A 22,688-nucleotide genomic window follows, 5' to 3' on the forward strand; every position below is an offset into this window, starting at 1 on the left:
TGGGCCGGCACACGTGCAGCAGGGTCCGCCTGCTGGGGCTTCCCCGAGAGCAGGGTCCGTGCCCCTGACCTGCCCGCTTCCCCATCCCCTGTGTCCTCAGGCCTCGGCGCGGCCCGCGTGCGGAGCCTCTTCAAGGAAGCCCGCGCCCGGGCCCCCTGCATTGTGTACATCGACGAGATCGACGCCGTGGGCAAGAGGCGCTCCACCACCGTGTCCGGCTTCTCCAACGCGGAGGAGGAGCAGACGCTCAACCAGCTGCTGGTGGAGATGGACGGTGAGCGCTGCTCGGGCCGGGTCGCAGGGATGCTCGTGCGCCCTGAGGGTTTGTCAGCACTGGGAACTCTTCCTCCGGCAGGTGATCACCAGAAACACAGCTTTCACTTTCCCAAAGTCAGAGCAGTAGTTCAGAAAGAAAAAGGAAGAAAAGGTGGGGATGCCGTGTCGGGCTGGGTCACGACGGTGGTGGTCAGTCTCAGAGGAGCCCAGGGAGTCTTGCTGCTGTGAGAGTCTCTGTGCCCGGCGTGGGTGCGGCCGGTGCCTCAGATGCACGGCCGGGGGTGCTGTGTCTGCTGCCCTTGAGATGACCTGTGGACTGGCTTCCACACAATTTCTTTTTCTTTTTAATGGAATTGGTTTTTTTTGAGCTGCTCCTGTAAGATCCTCTTTGGAGTGTGTGTGTGTGCGCGCACGCGCGCGTGTGTGTGTAGATATTGTGTTTGTTTTCATTGTGGTAAAATATACGAAACATAAATTTTACTGTTTTCACCATTTTTAAATGCAGTGTTTAGTGGCAGTAAGTACATTCCCATTGTTGTATGACCATCACCACCATCCGTCTCCAGACCTTTCTCATCTTCCCAAACACAAATTGTCCCCATTAAGTACCGACTCGGCATTCTCCCCTCCCCTAGCCCCTGGCCCCACCATCCTCCCGTCGGTGTCTGATTTTATTGGGAACGTACAGGGTTTGTCCTGTTGTGACTGGCTTATTTCACTCAGCATCATGTCCTCAAGGTTCACAGGGTCTTAGTTCCCTGACCAGGGATCGAACCCACACCCCCTGCATTGGAAGCACAGTGCCTTAACCAGTGGACCGCCAGGAAGTCTCAGAATTCCCTTCCTTTTTAAGGTTGAGTAATGTTCCCTGGTGCGGATGGACCACGGTTGGCTTATCCGCTCGTCTCTCGATGGACTCTGTTGGCTGTTGTGAATGATGCTGCTGTGAACATGGGCACACAGATCTCTTTTCAAGTCCCAGCCGCGTAGGACCCAGTTTTAATTTTTCTTTCATCAGAATTCCAGTGCTGTTTTAGGTATTGTAGGTAAGGAAAACACTTTTTTCTCAAAGTAGTTTTGGTCTAAGAGAACCATTTATTTGTATATTTTTAAAAATATTTATCTTTTATTTTGGTTGCGCCAGTCTTAGTTGCGGCATGTGGGCTCTTAGTTGTGGCGTGCGTGAGGGATCTAGTTCTCTGACCAGGGATCGAACCCAGGCCCCCTGCATTGGGAGCACAGAGTCTTACCCACTGGACCACCAGGAAGTCCCTATTTGTGTATTTATGTTCCTCTTTAAAGTATTCTCAGCGTTTGGGATGGTGGATCTGGTGGCCAGCGTGTGGGCAGTGGAATCTGATTGTGTGTGGCTAAGGGTGAAACTTTTTTATTTAGCCTCTCATTTTCAAAGAGTTTCAGACTTACAAAAACAATGGAAAAGCAGTCAGAGTTCCTATAACTATTCCCTTACCCCACGCAGCCCAGAGGCCGACGTGGATGAGGCCTGACACAGGTGTCCAGCAGCTGCCTCTGACCTGCAGATGTGCCCTTTCTGGCCCAGGGTCCAGTCCAGCCTCACGCTGCTTACTTGTCCTGTCTCCTTGGTCTCCTCCAGCCTGGGCCTGTCTTTATGTCCTTGTCCTCGTGACTGTGGCACTTCTTCCAGGCCAGGCCCTGGAAAGGACGTCCCCTGTGAGGCTGCTGTGTCCTCCGAGTGAGGTTGAGCCCCGCGTGTGTGGCAGGAGCCGCTCAACAGCCTTGGTGGCATCACTGTGCACGGCGGTGCCCCCGTGCCCCGACTCTGGTGCTGGGACGCGGGCCTGCAGCGCTGGGCAGGTCGGGGGCTGATGCAGGGGAGGCATTTCGTCATCTTTTCAGATGTGTGAGAAATCAAAGTGTGACTTCTCACGGCAGAGGAAAGGGCTGCCTCGTTAGGTCCTGAGAATGGTTTGCGTCTGGAGCTGCCCCTGGAGACCTGCGTCTCCCTCTCGTCCGGGTGTCCGTCAGGATGGCTCAGGGACTCTGCCCCGTGGTCAAGGTCTGAGGAGCAAGCTTCCTGGGGAGGACGTGCCTGGGAACTCGGTGTCTGTGCAGCTGAGATGAAGCTCTGGGGGCCGCTCCCTGGAGATGGGCCCTCCTGGGGCCCCTCACCCACCCCCGCTGCTCCCCGCTCTGAGCAGCCCCTCCCCGTGTGCTGGGCTGTGAGCAGCTGGACCCTGAGCGCACCGTCTGGTCGTCTGCAAGTTAGACTCCTAGTCTCCAGAAACCCCGTCGCAGGGTTTGATGAGCGTGCTGTCAGAAGTGCTGCATCTCAGCCGTGGGGAACCTTGGTGATGCCGTGGGACACGGCAGGGCGTGTCTGGAAGCCACCGTCAAGCTCCACGGCCCTAGCGGCTATGCCAGACTCATGTTGTCCTGCGGCTGCCCGCCCGAGTGCTGGCCCCGGGGGGCTTGTGGGCCATGGGGGGACGCGGCGGGGTGCGCGCCCCTCCTCCCCTCCCGTCCTCCGAGCCGGGGTTTCCTGACGTGTCGAGTGAAGCTAATGCGCGACCTCACCCATAGTTGTGACCTTGTGTGCGTGACGGTGGGGCTCCCTCGTGGCCCGCTGTGGCCGAGCACCTGGGCCCCGGGAGCAGTACCCCCCTCTCTCTGCTCCTGTTGCTTTTTGCGCTTGAAGCCAGAGACCACCCTTCCGGGTGATGTGCACCCCCAGGAAGCGTTCCCAGCTGGCGCCTTCTCTGACGGGCCCCTCTGTGCCGCCAGGAGAGGAACAGCTTCCACCGGCTTTGCTGCAGCCGTGGGCCCCCCGGGACCCGCCCCCCAGGCCCTGGAGCACCCCCTCAGAGGCCCTGGCAGGGCTGGACCGCCGCCCACGGGCCTTTGTGCACAGACACGGCTGAGCGTCTGAGGAGCCTTTGTCACCCCTCAGGGAGGAGCAGTGTCTGCTCATCCAAGTGCAGCGCATGCGCCAAGTGCGGAGCATGCAGTGGACCTGGCGCCGCAGTGGGAAGCCTGCAGGGGCGGGGCGCCTACGCTCCCTCTCGCAGCCCAGTGGGCGCAAGGAGGCCTTCGCTCCTCGCCCCCCACCATGGGCGTCTCCATCCACACCCCTGTGGCCTCGATTCCGCCTGGAGTCTGTAGAAAGGCCCGGGTACCTAACCCCCAAGGACCTCCTGTACAGCACAGGGAGCTGTAGTCAGCATCTTGTAACAACCTCTGATGGGAAAGAATCTGAAAAAGAATATGTATACATATATACGAAAGAATAGTTGAGTCACTGCGCTGTGATTCAGTGCTATACCTGAAGCACTATAAATAAGCTATACTTCATTAAGAAAGTGAAAATTAATTCGGGAAAAAGAGGAAACCGCAGGTAGCGCTCACACGGCCTTTTCCGTGTTAGTCTGTGACCCGTGTTAAGTGAATTTCTGTGTGAGGTGTGAGGCTTGGTCACAGCTCACTTTGTGTGTGGACCTCCAGCACCTCTTGTTGAAGTGCTGTCCTTCCTGCGCTGAGCCTTCAGCGTTGCGTAAGCCCAGCCGGGCGCCTCTGGAGAGCATGGTCTCGGCCCCCGGCTGCTGGTCCACGACTCTGTCCTCCTCACACACACGTCCCTGTTACTTAGCTGAGCACTCATTCCTGAAGGTAGAGTCATTCCTCTCACTTCATTCAAAATAGTGGCAAGAGCAGACGTGGTGAGGATGTGAAGAGACTGGATCCTAGGTCTGTGCGTGAACCTGGACTCTGATTTGAGTGAAGCAGCTGTGAAGACGCATCTGTGAAGCAGCAGGGGAAGCGAACCTGACCCCCTGCGGCGGGAGAGGGAGAACGTGCAGCCTCCAGGGAGACAGCTCGGCCGGCTCTGAACACGCTGGACACACACGGCACGTTGACCCGGTGTCCACAAAACACGCGTGCACCAGTGTTCACTCGCTTGTAACAGCTGAAACCTGGAAAGAGGCCGTGTGTTCTGCGGTGGGTGCGTGGCTACGCCCTGATGTGTTCTCATGGGGGTACCAGGCAGCAGTGAAGAGACGCTCGCTGTTGTTATGCCCGACTGCCTGGCTGGGTCTCGGGGTTTATGCTGAGTGAAAAAGGCAAGCCTCAAAAGGTTACAGGCCGTCTGCTTCAATTTATATGAGACCGTGCAAATGACGGTTCTGGGAAGGAGAACACGCGAGTGGCGGGGAGGGGACGAGGCTGTGCAGGGAGGTCTTTGTGGTGGTGGGATCTGCCTCAGTCCGGGGTGGAGGCCGGGCACCGCGCAGAGAGATGCGTGCCCGTCAGACGGGGTTGCGGCAGCTTCGGCTCCACGTGGGAGCAACCTGACACGCAGCCACGGGGACATCGGTACAGTTTCTGCCACTTGCGGTGTGCCCAGAGCTATGCCAGTCCCTGAACAAGCCCCGCCTGGAGCTCCGGGCTCACGCTCACCCTGGCCCGGCTGCTGCTTTCTTTGCACTCGTTATTCCTACTGTTTTTCAATGTTTTTTCACTGTTGTATAATCCCAGGATTCTGTGTTCACAGCCCCGGCCTATGGCAGGCAGGCGTTTGGGGAATCTGAGTGGGGAGCCCCGGCAGGTGTCCCAGGTAGCGCTCTGGGACTCGAGGCGGAGGGGCTTCTCCATCCCCAGGTGTCCTGGGAAGTGGACCCGGCCAGCTCTGCCCAGGGCCCCTCCCTCCAGCAAGCGTCTCATTTCCATTTCAGAGTTTCGTTTTTCCTAAAATTGAGCATAGGCAATCGGGGCAGAGGGGCTGGTGCATCACGTATGCTGGGTGGTGCTTGCTTTTGTCCGAGTTTATTTCAAAAGTCTGAGTTATTTTAAGATGCTGCCTTTGTGTTGGGAAGCAGACGCTTTTCTGCACTGTCCGCTCTCGAGCCGTGAGTGGGCCCAGGCTCCATGAGGTGTCTGGGCTCACCACATCCCAAAATGCAGAGCCCAGGCTGAGAGCCTGGTCTCTGGGAGACATTTCTTTGAAGTTCTGGAGTGATTTCCTTGGGGCTGGGTGTGGTTTGGGCTATCCTGGTGGTGTCAACCCCTGGGCGAGGTGGATGCCCTCCCTGGGTCGGGGCTTCCTGGGCCCCTGGCCGCTGTCCTGGCATCGTGCAGTAGAGTGAAGGACTCTGATTTCACTTCCGTTGAAAGACTTTGTACAGGTGATTTGAAATTGTATTTGTCAATGTCAGTTTATTACAGATTAAGTTAGCAAAAGATGGATCCTGGCATCTTTATATTTTAAACTTTGTGTCATGGAACTTTTCCAAAGCTGGGGAGAGCCTGCTTTGAGTGCCGTGCCCCAGCCCAGCCTCGGTGCCTGTCGTAACTACGGCCAGTTCTGTCTGCCAACACACCTGCCTCTTCCCCCGTGGGTTAAAGCAGACCCAGAGTTCTGCACCTTCACTAGGAGAAATACCTCCCTATCATTGTGACACTTGTTCTTACTAGCATCTAACATCCAGTCGGGGTCAGATCCCCCCGGCTGCTTCATGGGGCGTTTTTGCAATTGCTTTATTCAAATTAGCGTCCAGCCCAGGTTCACACATAGGTGTGGGCCGTTAGTGATGGTTTCTGGACTTGCTTTTAAAATCTCATGAGAGACCTGGGGCCCTCAGTCCCAGTATTGGAGGGGACATGTCCCCAATGTCCCTGGCAGTGGTGTGGGGAGGTGCCCCTTGCACCCCGGGAACACTCTTCCTGCAGGGCTGCTGTCTGGATGTGGAGGATGGCCTTGGAGGGCAGAACCGGGTTCCGACCTGCGGTTCTGCCTCTGGGCCGCGGCCTGGGAAGGAAGTGGTGGGTTCTTGCTCTTGTGGTTTTGGTGGAAGTGCTCAGGAGGGACGAGCCCGGGTGGGTCCACAGCTCTGCGTTCAGGTGCCCCGCCTCTCCCGCCCCATGTCCCTCAAGGGGGTCTGTGGGGAAGCTTCCGGGCTGGGGACCCCACCCTAACAGCTGCTGTCTGTTCCTTCAGGAATGGGCACCACCGACCACGTCATCGTCCTTGCGGCCACCAACCGAGCTGACATTTTGGACAACGCTCTGCTGAGGCCAGGCCGACTGGACCGACATGTGTTCATCGACCTTCCCACACTGCAGGTCAGTGCGGCCTGGCTGGCCTTTCCGGGCCTCGGCTCCCTGCTCTTCTGGGTTTTTTTGTTTTAAATTTTATTTATTTATTTATATTTTTTGGCCGTGTTGGTTCCTCGTTGCTGCGCACGGGCTTTCTCTAGTTGCGGCGAGCGGGGGCTACTCTTCGTGCGGTGCGCAGTCTTCTCATTGCAGCGGCTTCTCTTGTTGAGGAGCACGGGCTCTAGGTGCATGGGCTTCAGTAGTTGTGATGCGCGGGCTTCAGTAGTTGTGGCACATGGCCTCAGTAGTTGTGGCTCGCGGGCTTTAGAGCGCAGGCTCAGTAGTCGTGGCGCACGGGCTTAGCTGCTCCGCGGCGTGTGGGATCTTTCTGGATCAGGGCTGGAACCCGTGTCCCCTGCACTGGTAGGCGGATTCCTAACCGCTGCGCCACTGGGGATTCCCCTCTTCTCCTGGTTTTGATCCTTGTTGTTTTCCTCTTTATCCTGAAACGTCTGGGCCGAGTCCTGCGGCACAGTCTTCGCAGAGCCTCAGAGCCATGTGCTGCATGGCTTTGGAGCACGAGCTGCACGGCTGCCCTGACGGGGTGGAGGGTGCGAGCCCCAGGGACCTCTCGGCCCCTCTGGCTGCACTGCCTCAGGCCTCTGCTCGGACGTCCACCTCCAGGGGGTTGGGCCTTCGTGGTGGCCGCCCAGGGAGCAGGAGCCTAGCGTGGCTGAGGATCCAGCAGGGGCAGGGGAGGGTTTGGAGGGTGAGCGTGGCAGGTGGCTGGTGGGTTAACGTTCCCGCAAAGACCGTCGTGGGGGTCAGGGCCGGGCCCGGGAACACCCAGCCTTGTCCTGTCGTAGGTTGTGGCCTGCCACTGCTTCCGAAGGCCTGGATTCCCGTCTTCCTGACGTGTCACACAGGGTACAAAATAACCTTTGCTACCTGTGATGTGTGACGTGCTTTATCTTCTCTTGTCTCCTTGTTTCCTTCCGGTTTTGAAACGCCGCCTGCAGCCCTGAGTTGGTTTCTCGGAGCAAAAGCTGACCTCACGGCCGGTGGCTCCCGAGCGTCAGCTGGCGGGAGCCTGCACCCGTGTCCTTTGACCCGTGTCCCCTGTCCCGTGTCCTGCAGGAAAGGAGGGAGATCTTTGAGCAGCACCTGAGGAGCCTGAAGCTGACGCGGGCCAGCAGCTTTTACTCCCAGCGGCTGGCGGAGCTGACGCCGGGCTTCAGCGGTAGGGGCACGGGTCTCTGTCTGGGGCTGGAGAGGGCGGAGGGGGCCTCCCCAGGGACCTTCCACCCCTGCTCTGGGCCCACGGCCAGCACAGCCGGGGTGGGAGTGAGGTGTACACGCAGCAGGCAGAGGTGAGAGGACTCTCCTCCCTGAGGTTCTGTCGCCTGTGCACGCCCCCCCACCCCCAGCAGTCCTGGTGGTCCTGCCTTTGTTCCGCTCCTCCCCACTGGGGGCTGACCTGCAAGGCCACGTCTCCTCCCAGGCCCCCCACTGCCCTCCCCCACGGTCTCCATGTTGTCACAAATCAGGTTTCTTTTCTGTACGGCTCTCGTTTTACAGGGTAATATAAGTAGAAACCCCTTTTATCGTGGTATAAATTTCTTCCCTTTGGACTTTGTTTAATGTCCTGAACTAGAACCTCATGGGTGTCAGAGAGCCTTTCTCATCCCTCGACGTGTGTGTGGAACACTAGGTGGAAGGAACCAGCAGGGGTCCAGAGAGGCGGCTGACCTCAGCCCTGTGGCCGCTCGAGGGGAATGGGGCAGCCCCCTCCTCCCGCCCCCCATCTCTCTGCATCTGCTTGAGTGCCACCCCCGTGCCCACAGGCGCTGACATCGCCAACATCTGTAACGAGGCCGCACTGCACGCTGCGCGGGAGGGGCACACGGCCGTGCACACGTCCAACCTGGACTACGCTGTGGAACGCGTCTTTGCCGGTACACAGACCCGCCCATGGGTGGGGGGCAGACCTAGACGCCGCGCGACAGAATTATTGCCCAAGAGGGAAGACAGGTCAAGAGTTCCTGTTTTTACGTCAGGCCTTAACAGTGTGACTTACTCTCGTTAGTTTAAGATACTGTGCAAACAGAAATATCATAGGGTGTCACAAGCTCAAATGTGAGTGTCCTCAGCCCATCGGCCAACGTGCGGGGCCTGAGCGCCGGACAGGCCCCTGCCCACGTCGCCAGGGGTTGGCAGCTGCGCCCCGGGCGAGGAGGAGGCCTGCTCTGCAGGAGGCTCCGTGCTCTGTGTTGGGCGGGGCCGGCGCCCGCAGCTGTGCTCACCTGCTGCCGTACGCGGGGTCCTTGGCCTTCTGTGAGGAGAGCAGGACGAGCTCCCACAGCCCGGGGGCAACACCAGAGGCCATCAGTGCGCCTCGTCCTCCCACAGGGTTTAGAGCAAGTCATTGAGGGTGGCACCAAGGAGCAGGCCCCTCCCACAGATGGGCCCGCCACCTGCAGTTTGAGTCCAGACCTAGGACAGGTGCCTCTGCAGCCTGGGCACAAGCCAGCGTCACAGTTTCTCACTGTAAATTATGTTTTGTGTAAGCCATTTCTTTTACGTGGAAAGTGACGCGCTTACAGCAAGAGTATCTGAACAGGAAAGACTAGACAAAACCCGTCCAGAACCCTACCTGGGTGTGTGGTGCCTCGAGCGGGGTACTCCCGAGCTGCAGCGGCTGCTCCTGGGCCCGGCTCTGGGTGGGGCGATCCGACTGCCACAGCCAGTGCGTCTCAGGACGTGTCCCCTCACAGCAGGTGCTGGGGGTAGTCCCGGTCGCGTGATTTACCAAGTACCCTGAGCCTAGAGCTTGTTCAGGGTGCAGAGGTGGAAACATGCGGCTGTGTGGACGGTTGGGGACAGCGGACAGGACCTCAGCAGTGACTTGAGGGGGATGCCTGTAAGGTTGCGAGGTAAGGGGTCAGTTACTCGGGCAGGACCGGAGAGCGGGGGCTGCGGCTGCCCTGCCAGGTCTGGGGGCCGGCAGGAGACCCGAGCTCGTGCCGCCGGCCCCGCAGCCCTGTGAGGGCCTTGCCTGAGGGGCTGCTGTTGGCAGCGTTTACACAAGTGGGGCGAGCGAGGCCTCGCTTTGGTGCCACGAGCACGCGCCTGGCCGCGTATCCGGGGTGGCCGTGCGCCTGAGCTCACCTTCCTGGGTGTTCTTTCAGGGGCTGCCAAGAAGAGCCAGGTGCTTTCCAAGGAAGAGCAGAAGGTGGTTGCGCTGCACGAGTCAGGCCACGCCCTGGTGGGCTGGCTGCTGGAGCACACGGAGGCCGTGGGGAAGGTGGGTGCAGCGGCCTGGGCCTGGCCGAGCCCGCTGTGGAAGGCCCACACGCTTGTGCGTGGAGGGGGTGCAGGGTCGGCGGCCCAGGCACGGGGCGGGGTGGCCGCGGTCGCCCGTGGAGCTGAGGATTGCCAGGGTTGCCGTCAGCTCCGGGACGTGCTGATTTCGTGACTCCTGAGTTTAGAAAGCAGTGAGGTGAGCACACATCGTGTATTTGGCGGGCGTACTGTCGTAACGCCCCCTCAGCTGTGTGCTTTCGTGACCGGGGGTCCCTGAGTGGCCCCTGCGGACGGTGCCCGTGTTTGGGGCGTGGGTGCCCCGTGTGGAGGGTTGTAACTGTGCCCTCCACATAGGCCTGAGCCGGGGGCTTGGTCCCCCCGGCTGAGGAGGAGCCGCCTTGCTCCTTGTTCCGTGACCCCCGACGATGGGGCTGTGCGGTAGCTGCAGCCACGTGCGGCGTTTCCCCGGGGGTGACGGCTGCAGCAGCGCGTTGCCAGTCGGGCTTCGTCGGCCGGTGTCCTGCTGCTCAGGCCGGTCCCCGCTGTGTCCTGGGCAGAGTGCTGTGGCGAAGGCCTGTGTGTGCAGGAGCTGCCCGCCGAGAAGACCCAGTGATCAAGATAAATGTTTTCATGCAGTATCTCAAAAAATTAACATGGGAAAGCCCATGGTGAAGTAAATACCCTAATTTAAAATTGCCTGTTCTTAGGGTTTTCCATTCGACGACAGAGAGTCAGGCAGACTAGTCGTGCCGAGAAAGCCCCTTGCCCGTGCTCGGCACTCTGCCAGGCGAGGTGGGGACATGTCTTCCTCGGAGCCTCAGGGTGGCCTCCTGCTGCCAGAACCCTGCCCCATGGGCTCACCAGGCGCGGGCTGTGGGTGGGAGCATGGGCAGCGCAGGGCCCTCGGCGGGTCGTCCCGTCCTCGTCACCTTTCCTTTCCTTGTGGACGCGTGGTTGTGTGCAGCTGCCTCACGCCCCAACAGTGGGGGAGCCCTTCTCCGTGATGCTGTTACAAACATGGGGACAGTCACATTTGCTCCCTGCTTTGAACCCTCTGATTGAAGAGTGTCTTACTGCACCCCCCAATCTCTGAGGCCTACGTCCTGCCCACTAACTGGGGCCACCTCTGTTCTGCAGGTGTCCATCGCGCCGCGGACCAATGCAGCCCTGGGCTTCACTCAGATTCTCCCAAGAGACCAGCACCTCTTCACCAGGGAGCAGCTGTTTGAGAGGATGTGCATGGCCCTCGGCGGCCGTGCGTCCGAGTCCATCTCCTTCAACAGGGTCACTTCCGGTGAGGGGCTGGCGCCCACACGACTTCCACACCCTGCAGCCGTTCTGTGTGAGGGGTGGTGAATCTGATGGAGGGGTCTGAGTAGCAGGTGCAAATGCAGTTTTGAATTTCATTAAGTGTTTCTAAAAGATGAGCTGTGGTCAAAGGAGGTTTGGAACTAAGCAAGACTTTCTAGATGATTTAGTTGTTACAAAAGCTTTTCCCGGGCTTCCCTGGTGACGCAGTGGTTGAGAGTCCGCCTGCTGATGCAGGGGACGCGGGTTCGTGCCCCGGTCCGGGAAGATCCCACATGCCGCGGAGCGGCTGGGCCCGTGAGCCATGGCCGCTGGGCCTGCGCGTCCGGAGCCTGTGCTCCGCAACGGGAGAGGCCACGACAGTGAGAGGCCCACACAACGGAAAAAAAAAAAAAAAGCTTTTCCCCACGTGCAGACTGTAAGCGGAGCTAGGTGGTCTCGCTGGGCTGTCAGGAGGTGGAGGAGGTTCTGGGAGACTCGGGGCCCCACGGACCTGGATGTGGCCAGGTCACTGCCGGCGCCATGAATCCAGAGATGCATCCCGAGGAGTTGTTTTTTTTGCGGAAGCCCCTGAGGAGTTGTTTTTCAAAGAAAAGAGCATTTTTTTAAGTTTTAAGGACCAGTGACAGGATACAGTTGTCCCCGGGTACCCTCCTCTGCCCTCAGGGGTCGGCAGGGCCCCGGGTGCCTCGACCTACACCTCCAGGAAAGAACCCCCTTTTCTGACCCCTCACTCCAGCGGCGCAGGACGACCTGAGGAAGGTCACGCGCATCGCCTACTCCATGGTGAAGCAGTTCGGGATGGCACCCGGCATCGGGCCTATCTCCTTCCCTGAGGCCCAGGACGGCGCCCCAGGCATCGGGCGGCGCCCCTTCAGCCAGGGCCTCCAGCAGATGATGGACCATGTGAGTCCTCCCTGGCCCCGAGCTGCACGCGGGTGGGCGCAGGCCTCGTGCGAGCTGCACGCGGGTGGGCGCAGGCCTCGTGCGAGCTGCACGCGGGTGGGCGCAGGCCTCGTGCGAGCTGCACGCGGGTGGGGGCAGGCCTCGTGCGTGCTGCACGCGGGTGGGCGCAGGCCTCGTGCGAGCTGCACGCGGGTGGGCGCAGGCCTCGTGTGTGCTGCACGCGGATGGGCGCAGGCCTCGTGCGAGCTGCACGCGGGTGGGCGCAGGCCTCGTGCGTGCTGCATGCGGGTGGGCGCAGGCCTCGTGCGAGCTGCACGCGGGTGGGCGCAGGCCTCGTGCGTGCTGCATGCGGGTGGGCGCAGGCCTCGTGCGAGCTGCATGCGGGTGGGCACAGGCCTCGTGTGTGCTGGCTGTGTGCCCAGAAGGGTTGTGCAAGGGCCTGCTGGCGCCCAGTGCGACCGTAGACAACACAGGACTGTGAGGGATGTCAAATAAGTATATGTCTCCAGTGACGGAGCCAGCACCCGTGAGCCCTGCAGCTGCCCACGGGAGATGACCGCAGTGTCGCTGGCACGTAGGCAGCTGTGGGCGTGGAGGACAGATGTGGGTCCGGGGCTCCAGGAGCTGGCGGGCTGTCTGCTGGGCAGGCCCCTTGAACAGGGCATTCCCGGGGCTGGGGTGGGGGCAGGAGGCCCTTGACAGCCTTGCTCTCCTGTTCGTTGTAAGACACGAAAGGCCGTGTTCCTGAACCTGTGTTTCTTCTGTGTACCTTAGCGCCAGGGCCGGGCCGCAGGGGACCCCGCGCGTGGTGGCTAGCCGCCCTGGCCCATCACGGACTCTTCTCTTCCCTTTGCAGGAAGCGAGACTGCTGGTGGCCGCAGCCTACAGGCACACTGAGAAGGTGCTTCGGGACAACCTGGACAAGCTGCAGGCGGTGAGCCCCCGCCGCCCCCCGGGCCCTGTGCCTGCCTGTCCCGCCAGGAGCTGGGCCTGCCGTCACTGCCCTGCTGACGCAGCCGCTCACCCCTCCCGTGCACAGCACTCCAGAAAACGACATAACCAGCGAGGCCCACCCACCTCAACTGAACGTAGCACCTTTTGTACCTCGTTTAGCTTTGTATCATTGAACCTCTCAGGCCAGTTCCTTCAGAGGAGACGGAGGGACATCGCCAACCCTCCTGGGCCGTTACCCAGTTTCAGCCAGTAGTGGGGTCTGGTCGACGCTGTGTAGTCCTTTTCCAGCTCTTACCCTTCTCCTGGAACTTTTAAACTAAATTCTAAAGCTTAGCATAGTTTTAGGTGCCCATGGAAGCGCCAGACATAGCACAGAGCCCTCTGCCCCCAGCTGGTCCCCTCGTGTTAACATCTCCCATCAGTGGGGCGCGTTCCCCACAACACAGTGACCAGCCGACGCGGACACGGCGGCGTTAACCGCAGTCCACGCTTCAGCCGCCTCGCGCAGCGCTTACCCCGCCTTCCGGTCGGTTGTCACGTCCGTCAGGCCCTCCTGGCTGGCACGGCTCCCTCTTGTTGCTCATGGCAGTGCAGGAGGGCTGGGCTGGTGTGTGTGGAACGTCCCCCAGTTGGGCTCTGTCTGGTGTCCTCATCGCCAGCCTGAGCTGTTGGGTTTGGAGGCGACCGCAGAGGTGAAGTTTCCGTGGACCCGGAGGGGGTGCAGCTCTCTGTGGACGGGCCGTCCTGTGAAGGACACTGTTCCTTCAGCGTGATGTTGTGGGCATCGTGTTGTGGGGCCCCGAGAGCAGCAGCGCCTGCCCGCCGGGAGCCGTGCGGAACCCACCAGGACTGGCCCGCTGCCGTGCGGGGCTCCTGTGTGCGCTGGGACCTGCTCGCGCCGTCCGGGCGTGCCTGGGCTGAGCACCATAGAGCTGGCCCCCGAGCGCCGCCTTCACAGCCGGCCCTCCCTGCCCGCGATTCTGCATCTGCGGGTCGTGGGTCTCATAGTCCTGCAGTCACGTTCACTGAAGAAATCCGCGTAGGAGCGGACCCGCACACTTCAAGCCCGTGTTGCCCAGGGCCAGCTGTCGGAGCGGCCGGCGTGGGAGTGATGGGACCCCCTCAGCAGCGGGTGTGGCGGCTCTTCGTGGGCCCCTCCCCTGGTCCCATCGAGGCGGTCCTGCCCGCCAGCTCCACCGCCCGCATGCTGACGCTCACGCGTGTTTGTGAAAGAAGTTGAAGTTGCCCCAAATAAACACGTTGGGAAGGGAAGTAGAAAGCTTAATGGGGCTGGCAGCTGGCCTTTTCTCCAAGGCGGAGTCAGGGAGCGGTTCTGCGCTCTCGGCCACCCACCCGGCCGGCGGGTCCGGGGGCCGGGCCCTCCCTCCACCGTGCCCTGCTCTCAAAGGGCTCTTGTCCGGGCGCTCGTCAGCCGCTCACACTGGCCTCTTGTTCTTGCAGCTGGCGAACGCCCTGCTGGAAAAGGAAGTGATCAACTACGAGGACATCGAGGCCCTTATCGGCCCGCCCCCCCATGGGCCCAAGAAGAGGATTGCGCCGCAGAGGTGGAGCGACGCCCAGAGGGAGAAGCGGGAGGCGGGGGAGGCGGAGGCGGCCGGCAGCAGCCCCTGCAGGGGGAGGAGCAGTCCTGGCCCCGATAGCTGGACCACCTTGCTGGCCGCCCGAGACGGTCCCTCCTCTCAGCCCTCGCAGTTCTCAGCTCAAGGCCCTTGAGATCTATTTATTGACTTCCCTGCCCGGGACAAGTAAATGTCTCTGCAGAGACGCACGGTTTCATTCGTGTTTGTGGGTCGTTCTCGCCTGTGGGAGGGTCACCGGTGCGCACGGAGCGCCCCGTCTTGTGGGGGCCCTGAACAGCCTCGTGGTGCGGGGCCTGGGCCAGGCTCCTCCCGGCTCCTGAGACTTGGTCAGGATGCTCAGGGCTCCGCCGTGACAGGGCCTCCAAGCCCCTCATTGCTTGTCCTCCGCGGGGCCCTGTCCTGGGCTCGCTCATCAGTGGTCACAGGGACAGGCACTGGGCCTGGAGGAGTGAAGCACCGTCACCTGCTGCCGCGTGGACGGTGCACACAAGGGGCACTGGGGGGACACCTGGGAACTGCGACCACTAATAAATGCTGTGGATGGAGGCCTCTGTTTCCTGCGTGGTCAGCTCTGCCCCGAGGGCCGTCCTGGGTCACGGATACTATATTCACAGGGTGTGATGTCAGCTGTGAGGTGACCAGTTGGGACCCCTCCCTCTTGTAGGACTCTGGGAGGGAGGGTGTGGGACAGACGGACGGGTTGCAGTCGGCCCCCGAGTCCCCGGCGGTGTGACCCACTTGGGGGCTCCCACCTGCTCCTCGTTGCTTCCACCTCCCCTGTGCATCGGTGCCCCGAGGAAGCTCATGGGGGCGAGCAGCCCAAGAGATGCTTCACCATCTGCCCCAGTTCCCCAGGTTCCTTCCCAAAGATCGGCCGAGGGTTCAGAGGGTGAGGCTGGCGTCTTCGCAATGGGGCGGCCTCTGTAATCTCACACGGATGTGGCTGTGCTCAGCCCCTCGTAGTTTACCATTAAAATGGCCCACGTCTGGTGACGCTTAGCCAGGAATAGGATGGAAGTGGCGTGAAGCGGGCTGCCTTGCTATAGTGGAGGAAGGTGCAGCCTGGCTTCCCAGGGCTGGCCAGCGAGTGGGCTCACGGCCGCCCAGCAGGGAGGGCTGCGGGGACGGTGCTCTGATGGACAGAAGGGAGTTGTCCTAGGTGACGTGACCTCCCGGTCCTCAGGCATGGCACCCGCAGGGCGCACTGGGCACAGGGCCTGTGCACCTCTGCTGCCTCTCGCGCCTCCCTTACAGGGCTCCCGGAGGTGAAGGGGATTCTCCCAATAGCAGCTCGTGGTCCCCTGGAGCAGCCAGACCGCGCTGGGCAACCTGCCCCGGCCCAGCATGGCGGGTACATCGTGGCCTGACGGTAAATGTACATTTAATACAATCAGAGCCCTAGAAGACCAGTAAAGACTGTTAGATGAAGTAACTTAGAGTTCTTACATCATCATACAAGTTGTTTTCCACTCTCGTCTATGCTCATATAAACATGGTTTTTTTATTTTTTTGTTGAGGTACTTCATATTTGTTTCAGGTGTACAACACAATGATTCCTATTTGTTTGTATTGTGCCGTGATCACCACGGTTAGTCAGTTAACACTGGTCACCACACATAGTTACGGAAGCTTTTTTTTTGTGATGAGAACTTTAAAGATCCACTCTCTTGGGACTGCCCTGGTGGTGCAGTGGTTGAGGGTCCACCTGCCAAAGCAGGGGACACGAATTCGGTCCCTGGTCCGGGAAGATCCCACATGCCGCGGAGCAGCCGGGCCCATGTGCCACAACTGCTGAGCCCAAGTGCCGCAACTACTGAGGCCTGTGCGCCTGCAGCCCGTGCTCTGCAGCAGGAGAGGCCACTGCAATGAAAGGGCCTCGTACCGTGGCGAGGAGGGGCCACTGCTCACCTCAGTTGGAGAGGGCCCGTGCGCAGCAGCGAGGACCCAACACAGCCAAAGATAAATAGATAATTAATTTAAAAAGATCCACTCTTAGCAACTTTCAGATAAGATATTTGTGATTATAATAACGTACTTCCAGGTGCTCACTTACATTTAGGTGTCCCTCATATTACAGGACTCTCTCAGCCTCTATCAGGTTTACGTGCTGGCTGCGACTTTGGTAAGTTGAGAGGCCGGGTGGTTGAGGTCTGTGATGAAACACCGTAAAATTATCCTGTCCTTGCTGAGTTGTTCGGCTCCTGCTTTTCCTAATTCAACCAGCAGCCCATATTTATGACAGTTAGCGTGCTAATTTTTGCAAAGCGCTCTAGGAACATGACTTGTGTGTGTGTCAAAACACAATAAAAACACGTTGCCGCTGTGAGATTTTTTTTATCAACTAATTTTTTTTGGCTGTGCCCAGCGGCTTGTGGGATCTTAGTTCCCCCACCAGGGATTGAACCTGGGCCTTCGGCAGTGAAAGCACACAGTCCTAACCGCTGGACCACCAGGGAATTCCCTAAGATTAATTTTAAAAATCAAGACTGTGTGTCAGGGACTTTCCTCGTGGTCCAATGGCTAAGACTCGGTGCTCCCAATGCAGGGGGCCTAGGTTCAATCCCCAGTCAGGGAACTAGATCCCACATGCTGCAACTAAGAATTCACATGCCACAACTAAAGATGCCATGTGCCACAGCTAAGACCTGGTGCTGTCAAATAAATAAATAAATAAATACTGTGTGTCAGAGGGCTCCAGGAGCTAGTGTTGACTATCTTTGGAGGGGGCCAGTCAGGTGTAGGTGTGGGGCAAGCAATTGGGGCACAATTAAAAGGAAATTCTGGGAGGCTGTGCATACCCCACCCCTCCAGGGCTCTCCTCCAGGAACCTTGACCCCAGTGAGTGCTAAGTCCAGCGGCATTAGCCAGTCCTTTCAGTGGCCCTTGCAGGCCCAAGCCCAGGACAAAAGGCCCTCGGCAGAGTTGTGCCGTGGAGTTCTGTGGCAAGGAGGCAGGGGCTGTCCCTCTAGCTGAAGACTTCTTTATTTTTAATTTATTTTTGGCTCTGTTGGGTCCTTGTCGTTGGGTCCTCGTTGCTGCGTGCAGGCTTTCTCTAGTTGTGGTGAGCGGGGGCTACTCTTCATTGCGGTGCACAGGCTTCTCATTGCAGTGGCTTTTCTTGTTGCGGAGCATGGGCTCTAGGCATGCGGGCTCAGTAGTTGTGGCTCGTGGGCTGTAGAGCACAGGCTCAGTAGTTGTGGCGCACAGGGGATCTTCCCAGACCGGGGATCTTCCCAGACCAGGGATCGAACCTGTGTCCCCTGCATTGGCAGGCGGATTCTTAACCACTGCACCACCATAGAAGTCCCTAGCTGAAGACTTTTAAAACCCTGAGCCAACAAGTCTGTGTGTCAAGAAGGATGCCTACATAACAGTTCACTTCTTTCATCTTCCCAGCTGGGAAACAGCTCTCAGCAGAACATCACATGGGAACTTCAGGCCTTGCTAATTCTGCATATTCCCCAAGGATGTAAGTATGGACCATTCATGTGTCAAAAAACTGTGTGGCCGGGTTGCCGGGTTGTGTGCAGCAGACCGAGGTCCTCGAACTGCAGCTTCAGCTTCTTACCACTAACTCCAGACTTCAAACCCTCCCCCGGTACCCCGGGCAGCACCCTATGAGCAGACAGAGCTGCATGAGTCTGTGGGTCTGAAAGGGGGGATGGGGACAGGAATGTGTTTGAGATTAGAAAATAGCAAGGTATCCTGGTCCATGGCGGGATTACTGAAAGGCGTCTGAGATAGACATGGGAGGTGTGGGCTAACGTCTGTGTCCGAAGAAATACGTCCCAGGCCAAGGCAACCGTGTATTCAACAGACATCTCCTACAGGGCCTCTCTGCTGCAGTTAGGCTGCCAGGTGGAGTGAGTGTGGGTTCAGTTCCAATGGACAAAGTGACTTGCAAGGCAGATGGTGACCCCTCGCTCTCCCCCGCTCCCTTCTCGCCTGCACTGCCTTCCCTTCCCTGTTACCTGGAAGCAGAGCTGTGTGACCTTGACTTACCATGCACCGGGCACTGCGCTGTGTTCTGTGTCCTAACAGCAGCTCCTCCCATTTCACACCAATAACTTGCCCAAAGTCTCAAAACTAGTACAAAGATTTTATACTAGCTAACTCCACAGCCACTTAACTGTGGGTCACTGACCTTCCAGTTTAGCCGTCTGTGTCTGTGAAAGAATGCAGAGATTTTTTTCTTTTAATTTTAATTTTTGGCTGCATTGGGTCTTCATTGCTGTGCGTGGGTTTTCCTCTAGTTGTGGCGAGCAGGGGCCATCTTCATTGCAGTGCGGGGGCTTCTCATTGCGGTGGCTTCTCTTGTTGCGGAGCACGGGCTATAGGTGCATGGGCTTCAGTAGTTGTGGTGCACGGGCTTAGGTGCTCCGTGGCATGTGGGATCCTCCCGGGCCAGGGCTCGAACCCGTGTCCCCTGCATTGGGAGGCAGATTCTTAGCCACTGAGCCACCAGGGAAGTCCCAATGCTAATTTCTTAGCTTTGCCAACCTTACCATTGCTACGTAGTATGTTAATATTAAGAGGACCTGGGTAGATAATATAATGGAACTCTCTGTACTACTTTTGCAACTTTGCTGTGTATCTAAAAGTATTCCAAAATAAAAGTTTATGACCCTAACTTCACAGATAAACACCACTTCCGAGTTTACCGAAAAGTGCTTTCTTGCATTTGCTAACAACTGTCGGCCAAGCAGGACTGATACAGCGCTTGCGTCAGAGCTGAGCGGGTACCTATTAGGTGGCAGGGCTCCAACCTTCCACACAGCCTTGGCACTTACGTGTTAAAAATCCTCCTTTGCCCTTTCACATGTTTTGGTCTCCCCAACCATAACCCTGTAATTCCTCAATGAGTCCCTGATTTTTCTAATACCCGGGGGGGTCTCAGTAGGGCAGAAAGCTACCAGCATTAGTATCAGCTACCTGTTTACTCAGTGTAGGACACAGGCCTCCAAATTTCTTATTTTGTCATGAAATTCATAAAACGTTGATTAGGTTTCAGGGGCGGAAGCTTGGTGACTGGGGTGAGGCTGGGAACGTAAAGGGGTTGCTGGGTGTCAAAGCTTAAGATGGCAGGATGTGTTGGCGTCGTCCCAGGCTGTCCCGGGAACTGGAGGCGCCACAGCCCAGGTGGCCTGGCTACTTGGTGTTTTCACGACGCTCAGCTGCGTGCACAGCGGAGCGCGGGACAGCCGCCACCCGCCACGCGGTTCTTAGTTCCACACTCGCTGCCGGGTACTCGCCACCAACGGCCCGACCGCAGACCTCCGTGCGACACGCGCAGGGCGCTCTGGAAGGCCCGCTCCTAAGTGTGCGCTCCGCCCACAGGGAGGGCAAGCAGGCTCCACGTGGTGGCCGGGGCCGCAGACCAGGACGCGGAGGGCGAGGCCTACCGTGGTGCACAAGCAGGCCGGCCGTCCGTCCCAGGCTTCGCGGGACCCAGACCGTCCGCGGGCCGGGGGCGCGGGCGTTGCCGGGGGCGGGGGCGCGGGGGCGCGGGACTCCCGTAGCACGGGAAACGCGGCGCCATGTCTGTCCGTACAGCTAGGGCCGCCGGGGTGGGGGTGGGGCCTGTACGTCACTCGGCGGCCCTGGCTCTGATTGGTCAGAACGCTCCGTCGCTTCTGATTGGCCGGGCCCAGTACCATCCCAGGGTGCTCTGCGGTCCCTTTTCCTTTCCGCGTCCGTGAACCCGCGGAGGAGGTGAGTACGCCCGAGCGTGGCGCTATCGCTGCTATCCGACACCATCCGGCCCCATCTATCGTCCCTGGGGTCCGCCCGCCGCCGTAGGCGTCGGGCCGTGGCCCGGGCTCTGTGCGCGCGCCGGCGTGCCACCGCGCCCGGGCCCTAATTCGGTCCGCGTCCTCCCTGCTCCCCAGGCCAGTCGGCCTCAGCCATGGCGCCCAGCCGGAATGGCATGATCCTGAAGCCCCACTTCCACAAGGACTGGCAGCGGCGCGTGGCGACGTGGTTCAACCAGCCGGCGCGCAAGATACGCAGGTGAGCCGCCCCGAGGCGAGCGCGCCCCTTTCTCTCCCCGCGCGCGGAGGGCGGCCGGGACTCGCGCTCCCGGCCCGCTGCGGGAGGGGCGGCCGATGACCGCCGCTCGTCTTCTGTCTGCGCAGACGCAAGGCCCGGCAGGCCAAGGCGCGCCGCATTGCCCCGCGCCCCGCGTCCGGCCCGCTCCGGCCGGTGGTGAGATGCCCCACGGTCAGGTACCACACCAAGGTGCGCGCCGGCAGGGGCTTCAGCCTGGAGGAGCTGAGGGTGAGTGTCGCCAGCATGCGTCCTGAGTCCCACGGGTTGTCCCTCGCGGCCCACAGCCAAGTGATGACATTCTCCGGAATCGCTGCACCGCTGTGATGAAAGTGTGCTTGAACCCTTTTCCATCTGACGGCTGGGCTTTCCCGGCAGGGGGTGGGGACCGGGGAGTCCTCGGGTCTTCATCTGTGTCTGTCTCGGGGCAGGTGGCCGGCATCCACAAAAAGGTGGCCCGGACCATTGGGATCTCGGTGGACCCGAGGCGGCGGAACAAGTGCACAGAGTCCCTGCAGGCGAACGTGCAGCGGCTCAAGGAGTACCGCTCCAAGCTCATCCTCTTCCCCAGGAAGCCTTCGGCCCCCAAGAAGGGAGACAGCTCTGTGAGTACCGGGCTTCCTCTGTGCCCAGCCTGGTGAGGGCGTGGAGGTCTCACCGGGGGTTTAGCTGCCTTGAGAAGAACACGTATTTGTCTGTAGCTTTTTATCATCCAAAACTGGGTCTTCATGCAGGGTAGTAGAGAGTTGATAGATACCTAGAAGAAAGCCTCTGAGAATCCACAAACTAATTACTAGGACTGCCGAGATTCACCGTGGGCAAGAGCTGTGGGCCTTGGAGCCAGCTGTCGTAGAATTGGGAAAGTGTTTTTCCGGTTACTGACCTTTGTGTGAAGTTAACAGTCCATCCGTATGGGCTCCTGAGAGTTGTTGTATGTGTGTCTCTGCTGCACACGTGGTTGGCGCTTTTTCATGTGCCTGTGCCTGCCATCGGCTAGACGGACAGGGATCCATTGGCAGACACCCAGCCAGGGGTTACAGGCTTGGGCAGATGAGCTGAACCCACCTAACTCCCTTCTCACTGCACACAGGCTGAAGAGCTCAAATTGGCCACCCAGCTGACCGGACCAGTCATGCCCATACGGAATGTAAGTGGGCATGTTTGGAGGGAGCAACTGAACGACAGGGCGGGGGTTGGGTTGGAGGGAGTCAGCCTGGCATCTGGGGCCCATGTTGAGATTTACAAGTTTGTGGAAAGGACCTTCCTTCCACCCTGGAGAGAGTCTCCTGCATCTTAACAGATGGACTCCTTGAGGGAAGCTTTGTGAACCCTTACTTGTCACCACTCCCTCTGTTGGGTCCTTTTTCTCTTCTATTTGGAAAGGCCAGGCTGTAGGCAACCCTGGGTGTTTGGTGATCCTGTAACCTGAGTGGCAATTGACCAGGCCCTTGAGGCTCCTGCGAGTGGGGCGTGGGCCTGAGCCTCCCCTTCTCCAGGTCCTGTCCAAGCACAGTGCCCCGCCCACCCTTCACATGACTTGGGGTTGTTTTAAATCCACAGGGGATTGTTATAATCTTTTGGTGGCCTCCCCTGTAGCCTTTCTTGGGTGGGCAGATGCCCCTCCAAGGCCTCTCAGTTTGCTGACAGCTGCTCCTGGGCCTGTGCTCCCTTCCAGGTCTACAAGAAGGAGAAAGCCAGAGTCATCACAGAGGAAGAGAAGAACTTCAAGGCGTTCGCCAGTCTCCGCATGGCCCGTGCCAACGCCCGGCTTTTTGGCATCCGGGCAAAAAGGGCCAAGGAAGCTGCGGAACAGGATGTCGAAAAGAAAAAATAAAGTGCTGTTGGCAACTTGTGATAAGCCTGCAGTGTCCATGTGACCTTCGTTGTGTAAGGAACTGGGGCCTGGGGAGCCTCCTTGAGGGGAACCTGGAGCACGTCCTTGTCCCTCGTCGCAGCAGGCCTGCTGTGAGGGGAGCAGGTTCGGGGCCTGGGAGGCAGGTGCTTAGTGAGTTTCCTTGTCGGAACGCTCCACCCCTGCAGGTGCTGTGCGTTCGGTACCAACTACCTCAGGCAATTTGGAGGACTATTAAACCACTGTTCTCATCTCTAAAGCTAACAGTTTATAAGGTACTTATTTGACGTCCATGCTCACTTTGTGTATTTGGAAGTCATGAGCCATAGAAAGGTCAGCTGGTGTGGAGGCCTGGGGGTTGGAGCCTGATGAGC

General features: G+C 59.2%; 2 protein-coding genes and 1 non-coding gene across 3 annotated transcripts in view; all 3 read left to right on the forward strand.

Moving 5' to 3' along the window:
- Positions 1–14,963, forward strand: part of SPG7 (SPG7 matrix AAA peptidase subunit, paraplegin) — a 31,277-nt gene extending 16,314 nt beyond the window's left edge. The window contains 10 exon segments of the mRNA XM_022582885.3: positions 101–274; positions 6,248–6,372; positions 7,483–7,585; positions 8,190–8,300; positions 9,534–9,649; positions 10,786–10,942; positions 11,696–11,862; positions 12,719–12,796; positions 14,278–14,428; positions 14,431–14,963. Of these exon segments, the coding sequence (XP_022438593.2) occupies positions 101–274; positions 6,248–6,372; positions 7,483–7,585; positions 8,190–8,300; positions 9,534–9,649; positions 10,786–10,942; positions 11,696–11,862; positions 12,719–12,796; positions 14,278–14,428; positions 14,431–14,477 (1,229 nt within the window). The 3' untranslated portion in view covers positions 14,478–14,963.
- Positions 14,964–20,026: 5,063 nt separating this feature from the next.
- RPL13 (ribosomal protein L13) lies at positions 20,027–22,320 on the forward strand. The gene is made up of 6 exons (XM_022582882.3): positions 20,027–20,129; positions 20,306–20,426; positions 20,552–20,693; positions 20,894–21,067; positions 21,553–21,609; positions 22,138–22,320. Exons 2-6 carry the CDS (start codon positions 20,323–20,325, stop codon positions 22,294–22,296), a joined length of 636 nt encoding a protein of 211 aa, XP_022438590.1. The 5' UTR covers positions 20,027–20,129; positions 20,306–20,322; the 3' UTR covers positions 22,297–22,320.
- LOC115802530 (small nucleolar RNA MBII-202) lies at positions 20,755–20,838 on the forward strand. Its single transcript, XR_004022991.1, has one exon. It is a non-coding gene; the product is annotated as a small nucleolar RNA MBII-202 (small nucleolar RNA).
- Positions 22,321–22,688: the final 368 nt, after the last annotated feature.

The sequence above is a fragment of the Delphinapterus leucas genome, chromosome 20 (genome assembly GCF_059928025.1).
Source record: "Delphinapterus leucas isolate spDelLeu-1000000601 "Yukka" chromosome 20, BTC_Dleu_Yukka2, whole genome shotgun sequence".
NCBI lineage: Eukaryota > Metazoa > Chordata > Mammalia > Artiodactyla > Monodontidae > Delphinapterus > Delphinapterus leucas.